At 36.6% G+C, this 11,505-nt stretch overlaps 1 protein-coding gene across 1 annotated transcript; it reads right to left on the minus strand.

Moving 5' to 3' along the window:
* Window positions 1-325: 325 nt before the first annotated feature.
* Window positions 326-2,445, minus strand: LOC103952278 (MYB-like transcription factor ODO1). The gene is made up of 2 exons (XM_009363846.3): window positions 2,031-2,445; window positions 326-1,386 (listed from the first exon to the last, which is right to left on the minus strand). The coding sequence occupies exons 1-2, from the start codon at window positions 2,291-2,293 to the stop codon at window positions 741-743; spliced, it is 909 nt and encodes a 302-aa protein (XP_009362121.2). The 5' UTR covers window positions 2,294-2,445; the 3' UTR covers window positions 326-740.
* Between the last annotated feature and the right edge of the window lie 9,060 nt (window positions 2,446-11,505).

Below are 11,505 nucleotides of genomic sequence, written 5' to 3' on the forward strand. Positions count from 1 at the left end.
CACCAAAACACAGAAAAGAAAATTCATGATGCAGGACAGATCAAGGGTCTGGATCCATTCACATTCTTTGCAAAGGCTAATTAACATATTAATTTGGGAATAGGATGAATTAATTTTCCTCTCTTTTTTTTTTCCATCATGTATTACTTGTGGCGATTGTGCATGATTTATCTCAAATTAAGCATGCATGGTTCATATGCACGTTTATAATTCAGTTCTCATATATGGATGTAGTACATATGAACTCACACTTTTTAATTTCGCCCAATCTTCTTTTTTATTTAGATAAAATAAAATCTCTAGTCTATAAACAAACACAATCGAATGTAATAAATTAACCTTTTGTTTTATTTAATTTCAGCATAAATATTGAAGAACATAATTGATATACAGAAGTTTCATCTTAGCAAAACCCAGCAGTACTACGAATACTTTTACAATATTATCCAACTCCCTAACATATACTTTTACGTAAGATATATCACAACATGTACATTTTATTAGGTAATTTGGTATCGCTGTTTCTTTGGTAGGTGAGAAAACCTCTTAAGAAGCGGGTCTAATCCTCGACCTTCCAAGAATATTGTATAACGTAATAGATAAAATTCAACACCAAGAACTTAATAAAAAGTGAGGCAGCAGACATGGTACTTTGTAACATGTTAGCACATTTGAATTTTGACTACTACTCTCTCTTCACTAATACATTAATAAACATTAACTGCATGCTTTCTATTTAATTAATTTATTTTAGTGCTTAATTTTCCCCCCACCTCTAGTGTTTTGTTACCATTTACTTCCACATCATTGAAGCAATCCATACCAAAATCATGAATACCAAAGTCTTGGCAGTCCAAAAGCCATGCACAATTGTCCTCCCAATTAGATTGGAATCCCATTCCATTATTCTCAATGATATTGTAATCGATCCCTCCTTGATCAAGTTCTACTTGATTGTTGTCGTTCCACAATGCATCAATCAGAGGTGTTTCATCCATCCACAGGCTGTTCATTAACGAATCGTCATTGCAAATGTTGTTTAACAACACCGATTCAGCGCCTGTGGAGGAGTTTTCGGTCGATGAGTTTATTTCCTCCGATCCTGATGAATTCACCACGCTTTGATCATTTTCTTGTGAATTGTGAAGATCATTTGTAGACTGATCAGCTGGCAAATTATTGTTATGATCATCATGATCATGTGACGATGATGATGATGAGTTAGTTTCTTTAATATTGGACGCCAACTCTTCTTCTTTGTGGAGGGGTTCATGTGTGACAGGATCAATTCCCATCCTAAGCAGCTTTTTCTTGATATGGGTGTTCCAATGATTCTTGATCTCATTATCTGTTCTCCCTGGCAATCTGCCTGCAATCTTGGACCACCTATATGTCCAAAACAAGCAGAAAACCATATATATTAGTTAGTAAAACTTGTATTAGTGATCATAAGCTTAATGCTTCTCATAAGTTACCAACTAATTAATATAGGATGCATGTAATTAGCACTAGAGTAAACTTAAACTTATAAGCAAGCAAAATCTTGAGGGGTAAATTACTCTTGAGCCTTATGCATACCATATGAGATGAAGATGTTAGAACTAATGCATACATTCCCATGTGAGAGACGTGATCAGTAATATGGTTAGTAAATATGATACACGTAAAAAAATAAAAAAAAATCTAAACCAAGAAATTGAAGGTCATTTCTCTTAAATCAACCTTAATTTCTTTGTCTTGTTGAACACATTAATTCCAGTCACATTTTCAGCTTTATGGAGAAAGAAAGTTTGAAACCAAGCTTGTAACTCAAGAAAGAAGAAAAAGAAGAAGAAGAAATATTGACATCTTTTATAATATATACTAAAATTAAGATGAAGGTGAAACAACCTTTTTCACCACCAAACACCATTATTTAATAAAACCATTCACATGTACGGATACATGCTCCCAAACACAAATGTAATGAATGATTGATATGTACATGTATATGAATCATGCACACAGAAACATGAATATTAGAGGGTGACCTATTTCCAAGACGAGCGTGGAGATCGATAACCAACTGTTCTTCAGCTTCAGTGAGGAGGCCTCTCTTCAAGTCGGGGCGGAGATAATTCGTCCAACGGAGCCTGCAACTCTTACCACACCGGCGAAGGCCAGCGAGTTTAGGCACAGCCCTCCAACAACACTGGCCATTGGTGATAATAAAGCTGATGAGCTTCTTGTCCTCCTCAGCAGTCCATGGCCCTTTCTTTACCCCAAGTTTGTCACAACACGGTTGCCTTCCCATACTACTAGTCTAGTACTAATTAAACAAACACCACCAATGTACAAACAAGTACTCTGACTAGCTAGTAAGCACCAACAAACTACTCAATTAGGCTCACCAACGCTACCAGTAAAAGCCCTAAAGACCCAAAAGCCCCACCCCCACATTTATATAAAGTCCTCAGTCCTCAACTTTCCCTCGCCTCATGTCATGTCCAATAAAATTAATTTATCAAATTCGCACATACACAAATTATAATATTCTAGAGATAGATTTTAGGGTCCACCATTGGGTTGTGAAAGGCATGTGGGAACTACATTGTGTTCAGGTGTGTCTGGCTTCAGAAAATGGGTGATGGTGAAAGATAGGTGACCTAAGGGCAGAGAGAGAGAGAGATTTTCTTTACATGTAATAAGCATCCAAATATTTTCTTCCTATTTTCCTACACAAACCCACTGCCCTTTGATTGCACTCTTACTCCACCATTCCATCACCCATTTCGTCATCACCACGCTTACGTGTCCTTATCTTGAAGGAGTATGATCCGGTGTTGCTCTTTTAAGTTTTAAGCCAAATAAATCTTGCTTTACATTAACAACATGAAGCGCTTGATAAGTAGATGAATATTTAAGGTTTGTTTTAATTTCTGATTTTGTTAATAAGGGAAATTAAGCACTCAGATGGGTTTGATTATGTCGACGAAATCATGTTTATTCACCTAATTAAATGTGTGTATTGTGTTGTGTCATCTTCTTCTTCAAGTTTGTTTTGTGACTTTGGCAAGTGGCTATAGTTAAAGAACCCATAATGAGGCCCTAGCCTTTTCTATGTGCATGTTCATTCAACTGCCCAATTAAAGAATTGCAGCAACTGGCATGGAAATCTCTAGCATTTCCTTGAATTTGGGTTGAATATCACTCAGTAGACTATGTTTAAAGCTACGATTTTTCACTCTTGAATTGAAAGCACCAAAAGTTTAAATTAAAGGAAAGCTGTATAAATTTGTATATGTGCTTGAATTAATATATGTACGTAATACGTACTATGTATATGATTGAATACATATACACAAAATCACTCTATACATGTATATGTGTCTGTATTCTGTGCAGATTATCACTCTGTACATGTATATGTGTCTGTATTCTGTGCAGATTTTCTATGTTGCGGTAAACTGTATTTTTTAAAATGCAGATGCGTTTTCGGTGTGTCGCTGATTTAATTAGTCATTAATATTGCAAACATATAGTTGTTGATATATAGCATAGTCGTCGATATTTTTATCTGCATATTCAGTTAATCAGTATAAAATAATTGCATATATGTGTACATGTAAAATATTTTTTGGTGAAGTAACTAAGAAAACCATCATCAACATTTTGTCAATGCACGCATTTGACTTTCTTTGTATGTACACATAAGCATCACCTATATATGTGAGAGATTTATTATTAGTAGTATTAATAATTTTGTTGATCCGTACTCCTTAGCCATATCACACTTTCTCACCATGGTTTGAACTAGCGTACTTTCAGCGGCGCTCTACATATAAACAACTACTTACCATTATTACAAATTTCTACTAAGTTATATTTCAATTCATTAACTGCATGCACTTGAAGCCTCGTCACCCCTTGGCGATTATCCAATCTCTAAACCCTAGATATTAATGTCGTTGATAACTAAGCATGCATGTGCCAACACATCAACAAGCCCGTATACATGCGTGCAGATCTTAGTAAAACAGCTCACAACTCGCAAGAAATGGTTTGCTATTTTCGACACGGACCATGTGTAGGTGATTAAGTATATATGTTTATGCTAACACGTACTACTAAGTGCTACAAAAGTGCCACGTATGTTTCGCTTGAGAATATTGTTCAATTCCCAAATCCAAGTCTGTGCTAACTCATTGGTTAAAGAACTTGGTTGTTTGACGACTTATGTGGTTTTAGTTTCCGCAATCTGATGGAAGATAATAGCCAACATCTGGTACCAACTTAGTTCATTTAGCAAAGATCGTGTAAAGTTAATGTGGTACCACCATAGCGATATGTCTATGAAAACATTTGATTCAAAAGCTTGACCTTATGATGTCAGGGTTTTCTGATAAATGGTCAATCTCTTACGTTTTCATGTTTAACATTTAGCTATATAGATTGGGGGTAGTTAATTATCCGATCTGTTGGTCCTTGACTTATAGCTCTTGCCTTAGGTGCCATACAGTTCAACAGTGGACCCTTAGTAACATTACATGTGTGGTCACGAAATCACAATGCTAAAGGAGAGGGGCCATATATATTCCTGACCACAAATTTTTTTTTTCATGGGATATGTAGGATGAGTCCTTATTCCTTACTATATTATGTTTGAGCAAAATTGGAAGTTGGTGTATACAAAAGAGGAACAATTTATTAACTAACTAATATTTCGGTTTGCAATTTATATTTGTCGTACGATTATTCTGCTAACTAAACTCTAATATTGCCTTGATAGTTATCCATACTAAAATTACGTGCCAACCCGACCAAAGAATAAAGTACATGCAATGATCATATGACAATTAACGCGTACTACTTACATCAATTATTATAACTAATTATTAACACATCAAACACTACATAAAATGTTTAAAGAAACACAAACCCTAGCTAGCTACATGTTGCCTTAGAACTTGATATAATATGGAAGGCTTAGATTATTACAAGTGGAATAATCAAGCCTTCCATAATCTAACCGTAGCAAGCTACGTGTTCTTTGGTTTTATATTCATATCGTCATAAATAATTAGAATGAATTTGATCCAATCTATGCCCCCGCCTAGCTAATCAACTTTGGCACTGACAGATGTCACAAATTATAATTAGATGACAAGTATCGCACGTATACCTTGTAAGGCACTTTACATATATTTTACATTTTACTTTGCTATCTACTTATTTGTTACTGTCATGCAAATACGTACTGCAAAAACTATATACATATACCTTCCCCAGAAGGGAAGAGAACTTCATGCAGCAAGCCAGATAGCTACTTAGCTTACCTATAAAACCATATTTTCTGTGCCAACAATTATAAAATGGGGTATAAATTAAATCAAATTCGTGCATTTAATTTAAGGTAAAGACAGGTGGAGTATAATGGTTGTTTACTTAGGTATGATATATATATACACAGACACACACACACACACACATGAATGAACAGGTTGGTAGTTTGGGTAGAAGGAGAAAATAGGTAATGTGGTGGCTTACTTTTTTTTTGGTAATGTGGTGGCATTACTTGATTTGCTTGTAAGTGCGGGTGAGAGGCACATCCAAGAAAACTGTAGCAGTTGAGAGTTTATGATCACCTCAACGACCAGAATATCCAATGATATATATGTTCTTTCCAATATTGCACGGTGTTGAAGCTAGCTAGTCATTTCTTATTCGAATTTTTAAGCTCGTGGAATTGAAATGAAAATTAAAAATAATATTACAGCAACGTACATACATACATACATACATACATATATATATATATATTTGGTAGTATGTCTGATATATAGTTGAACTGTCATGTATATATGTATATATGCATATAAGTTGTAGCTTATTATTTTATTAGCAAAATAGACCCCAACAATCCCCAAACTTTATGATCGGATTTCCTATTTCCTACACAACAAAATTTTCTACTAATGATTTTCTACGTTGACCACATTTTTTTATGAGTACGATATAATTATCTTATATTATGTTGTAAATACCATTTACTGTACTTTATTATTTCAATCACTAAATTTGTATAGAAACGTACATACACGCACTCGGAAACATATGGTTGGAACCTCCAAATAATTATGTAAGTAGTGTTAGAAATAATTGTAAGCTTGATGTATGTTTTTGTAATTCGAAATTCTTGTGGGATTTATTACAATTCTGCAGGTTCTTTTCTGTTAGGCTTTTCGACGATTTTGCAGGTAGATACTGTGGCTCTTAAGCAAACTTTAAGTTGGACAGTCAGGATGTGATTCAATCAAATTATTATTCAAGGAAATTTCAAGATTTTGGTTCAGAGAAGAAAACAAAAATTAAAGATTGCGTGAAAAATATTTATAATTCGAGATATTTGGCATCTTTTGAAGCAACTTACTCATTTCATGATCACACGCGCATACTTGAAGAAGCTGATATAAGGTGGTGAACAGTTTGACTAATTTTGGACATCAAAATTCTCGATCATGTATGTTGTTTAGTAGTTTCTTGCTTAATATTTGACCTGATGGGCAACGGGATCCATACAAGTTCCTGGTAATGAATTATTTCAAGTTTAACAGAAAAATGTACACACGCACAACATCGCATTTTCTCAGAGAAAGTGTAGCAAGAAAACCCAAACATATTATGATGCTTTAAGCACCATTAAACACATCAATAAAAATTAAAAATTAAAAGCACCAACACATGTTAAAGCGACTCATGATCTACCGATCGAATTGAAATCCATATTTGTTGATTCAACTGTTTTTCAAAATGTTTGAATTGCTCACAAGTAGTTTTTTGGGGCTAATCACGCAAAATTTGCTTGGATTCACGTTCTATCTTTGCTCCATTTGCTTCGAGCCCTTTGAGCTTAATTAGTACCTTGTGTTGTCCACTCCGTTAAGCTCGAAGGGTGTTAAAAGAAATGATAAGGGAAATATTACAAGAGTTTGAAATTCAACAAGAGGAACTCTATTAATAACCTAAAAGTTTCCATATATTTATATTGCTCTTTGTATGGCATGTATGGCGTGTATCGTGTATGGTATGTTTGGAACTATGTTGGACAAAAAAAAGTGTATGATATGTTTGGAACTATATTTGAAAGAAAAAGTTTATGGCGTGTATGGCGTTGTGGCGTTGTTACTGAAAACAATTATGAGCATTAGTTCTTTCTAAAGAAAGCATTTTCAAATGGGCCCGTAATCTTGGTGTTTTTTTTTTTTTTTTTTTAACGAAATATAGAAATTTATTAGACTTAAATACGCATAATTACATTTGCATTTTCTGCTTGAATATGAAAAAGAAATTCTGGTCCTAACGCATCCCAGTCAAATCTCCCGTAATCTTGGTTAGGACATCTAATTATATAAACACAATGCTTGGTAATAAGTTACAAAATTTGATCGACAAATCCTATATGCAATTTTCCATTTCAAGAAGAAAAGCATTAATCCTAAATGCACACTAGAAGAAAAGAGCTCACCTATCACAATGAATGTCTATGATAGATTTCAATCCATCATGGGCACTGTGGAGCCTAAAATAATCCCAAAAAATTCTAGAGGCGACACATGGACTTTTGCTCAAAAAATATAAGATTGCACTCAATAAAAGGGCAAGCTCCCCAAATACTCCCACACACAGCTCACACCCCTGAAGGTCTCAGCAGCTGAATACGACTGCCCATAACTCACCTGCCCTTAGCAAAGAAAAGTCAAAGCATTAAAGATAAGGATTAATTACCCAAATTCTATCTTTAATACATTCCCAATTGAAGATTGCCTCCATTCAAGTAAGTAATCTCAATTTATATCAATTAGAGATAATTACTCCATTATCTCAAGATATTATTTCCTATTTAATATCTTGAGAATATTTGTCCATAAACCTTGGCCAATAGGATGCTACCATGTGTAGGGTAAAACCCTAACACTATGGCCAGCCCTCTCCCTCTATATATACCCCATATTTTACCAAATTTCAGAGGCTTTTGCTACCCTGAAAAGCTCTAAACACTTTACTCTTCTCAGAAAAACTAACTTAGGCATCAGACATCCATTAGCCTAACCCTCCCCCCCCCCCCCAAAAAAAAAACCTTGTGGGCATGTGAAGCTTAGGCCATTGATCAAAGGTGTTGATTGTTTTGCAGGGCATTTTTGTCAAAGCTAGATACAGCAGAAATTTGCATAAACAAATAGGTGCTTTCATTGAGAGCTAATTCAAATACTCATAGAAGCCTCTTGTGTTTAGTTTCTTGAATTTTCCGTTACGTTGAATTTCTCACAATAAGCAAGTGTCCGGCCGCCGGCTCTATAAGTAAAAAATTTCGCAACATGCCCCAGAAAGGCCAAAGCTTATGCAACCGCTAAAGTCGAAATGTATAACTATAACAGCTCTGCAGATTTCCTCTGCTTTCTACGAGAAACAAGTGTTCGACCGCCAGCTATATAAGTTAAAAATTTTGCAACATGCTCCAGAAGGGCCAAGGCTCATGTAGCCGCTAAAGTCGAGATTCACAACTATAGTAGCTACGCGGACTCGCCTGCTTCCTACAGAGGCTACAAGTTCAGCTGCCGGCTCTATAAGTTAGAAATCTTGCACTTTTTCCTCTTGCAAGTAAAGCTCCTTGAGCCTCAAGGCCGAAACTAAAACCTAAGTGGCGACGTGGGATCGACTATTTCATTGAAGCAGCTTACCCAGCCGCCCATCCTACGGTAATGTTTTGCAAAAGACATGGCGAAATAGAAGGATGAAGCAAAGGAAGGAAAGCTGTTTATTAAATTTCTAGCAAATTGATAAACCGACTCAAAGGCCAACAAAGTTCAAATAAGACAGACGAAAAGGAAAAGAAGAAAATTCCTAAGTCTAAGCAAAAAAACTACTCATTGGCAACCTGCACAACCACCGGTCCCTCGACTGCCACGTTTTTAGCAGCAACACCGTTCTCAGCAGCCATAGCTTCCATCAGCTCATCCTCAGCCACCCTTGCCTGGACTGCTTAACCTTCAACTGCTCCACTAAAGGTAGCCTTAAACGAGAAATTAAGAAATCAACTGGAGAAATTGAGAAAGTCTCGAAGTCCTTCTCGGAAAACTCATAATTCGACGGCCTACCCTGAAGATGGTCTACATAGCTAAGCTTGTAGAAATCGGCCTGGCAAGAAGCAAGAGTCACTTCGCGACCGGTTTTCCCATTCCTCAACTACACATTCTCCTCAACAAGTCCATTGTAAGCATCTTGTAGCTTACCCAATTCCTTTTTCAGGTTCTCATTAGCAGAGAACACACCTTGCAGATCCACTTCCTTGGACTCAAGCTTACTAACAACATCCTTGAGACGAGACACTTCAGCATGCATAAAGACAAACTCCTCGTCCTTGGCAAAACAAGCAGATCATAGTTTCGAATTGACATGCTCAAGGTCCTTGACCACCAGTGAAACACAACTGACTTCCTTCTTTGTAGCTTCCAACATCGCCTGAGTCGCACTAAGCTTAGCCTTCAAGTGGATGACTTCCTGATGAAACGGTTCCAGCTACATAGAAGTAGAGGTAGAGACATCAAACCCCTTAAAAATGATGAGTTTAGATTCGAGATTCTTAGGACTTTCTGATAAGCAATTTCCAGCTGGATAGAAAGAAATTAAGTTCAAATTGGGAAACAACTCTATAAGCCCATACAGCTTAGGATTTCCACACCTACTGCTCTTTTCCTACGTGCAGCCCAACAGGTATGGGGGCATTTGTGGAGCATAAAATAATCCCAAAAATTCTAATGGCGACATGTGGACTTTTGCTCAAGAAAGACGGGATTGCCCTCAATAAATGGGCAGACTCCTCAGATACTCCCACGCCCAGCTCACACCTCTAAAGGTCTTAGCAGCTGAATACGACTGCCAACAACTCACTGAAGGAAGATTTGTGAAAAACATGTTCATTTAAGCAACATCAATAGCATGCAATTAACAATTAAAGGCGGAATCATGCTTGTATGCACTTAAAAACAAAACATTTACCCATGAAATTCAAAGCCTAGTAGATAGGTGAACCAAGACTCAACTCAAAACAAAGTGAGTTGAGAAATCAATACCTTTGTAGATTCCACTTTGCATAAGCAAAGGCTAATCACCCAAAGAGAGGGCCTTCATTCCTTGCATCTTAGATCCATGGATTTGGATGGATGAAAAGGTTTCTCCAAAGTTCCCAAAATTGAGAACCTCTAATGATTCATCACCAAGGCATAATGAAGAAGAAATGAGTGACCTTGGAGGAGTTTGATTGCTAGATGATCCCTCCAAGGTGGCCGAAATTTTAGAGAGAAAGGAGAGCTTGTGTTCTCATCCTTTCCCCAAAAATAACCCTTAGTAAATTTTAGGCTATAAAGTCCTTTATATAGTCCCTTCAAATAAGTGACCTAATGGACCAAAAGCCCTATTCTTTTACACATGGCCTATAGGTTTATTGGGCTTTCAAGCCCTTTGTTTTATTCAAGTTGTCATACAACTTGAGTTAATGGGCTTGACATTCAAATCCCATTGGGCCTTGCGGCCCAAAACTAACCCGAGGTCTTTAACGAACTTATTCGTTTGATTAATTAACATATTAATTAATCCTAGCCTTAGATAAATAATTAAACCATTTAATTATTCTTACTCATCTCCATTGTTTCTTCAAACTCTACCTTACTCGGTGAACGATCCATTAGGTTCCTTTTAGCGAGGCAGTGGGCGATCAAAACTCTTTCTAATCGATTGTGAATTGAAACTTACTTTCAATTCTCCCGTTAGTGATAATACACTTTTAGGGCTTCCACAAACCATGGTTGACGCCTAGCAGCATGTCATGGTTACCCAAGCTAATCAGAAGAGGTGGAGAACCTATTCAGTTTAGGATTACAAATGCAATACGGTATTTCTCTAATACAATACTCTTGACCACATTGTTTGGTTTGATAGTTTATTCATGTCTACTATCCAATGTGAATCTTGTACTTATATGATTACCTTGAATGTGATCTGGAACGCATTCCAACATCTCATTCATACTCTGGCCAGAGATTCTAAATCATATCATAGAGTATTCTCCCTCAAACAGTTTGAAGGTTAGAGATCCCTTGTTGCGCATTCACTTGCCTCCATGGCTAAGTGGCTTAACCCCAACGATGCCATGGACACCCTCATGATGGAGTGACTTTGACATAATCAAAGATTAAGGACCTAACCACAAGACAACTGTGATGCCTCAGGTCAAAAGACTAATTTGCATTATCCCAACCATGAGTTCTCATGTGACATGAATATGAGAACTCTTCGTTGATCGTGTTCAGTGAACTCATTCTCTATTGAGCACCTACGTACTTGTCTTGATGTCACACACACCAATGACTCGAGACTAGTCACTCTCCCTGAGAGAAGACATAGCACGTACTGATCTTAACGGACTGTCAATGCCCAATTGACAATCCTATGATCAGGAACGTTTAGGAT

This window comes from the organism of the source record quoted next, unplaced genomic scaffold (genome assembly GCF_019419815.1).
Source record: "Pyrus x bretschneideri cultivar Hongxiangsu unplaced genomic scaffold, Pyrus_bretschneideri_v1 Contig14, whole genome shotgun sequence".
Taxonomy (NCBI): Eukaryota; Viridiplantae; Streptophyta; class Magnoliopsida; order Rosales; family Rosaceae; genus Pyrus; species Pyrus x bretschneideri.

Coding starts and splice junctions, on each gene's coding strand:
- LOC103952278 (XM_009363846.3), bottom strand. CDS start 2,293: ATGGGAAGGCAACCGTGTTGTGACAAACTTGGGGTAAAGAAAGGGCCA. Junction 1,387..2,030: donor CACGCTCGTCTTGGAAATAG/GTCACCCTCTAA, acceptor TTGGACATATAG/GTGGTCCAAGATTGCAGGCA.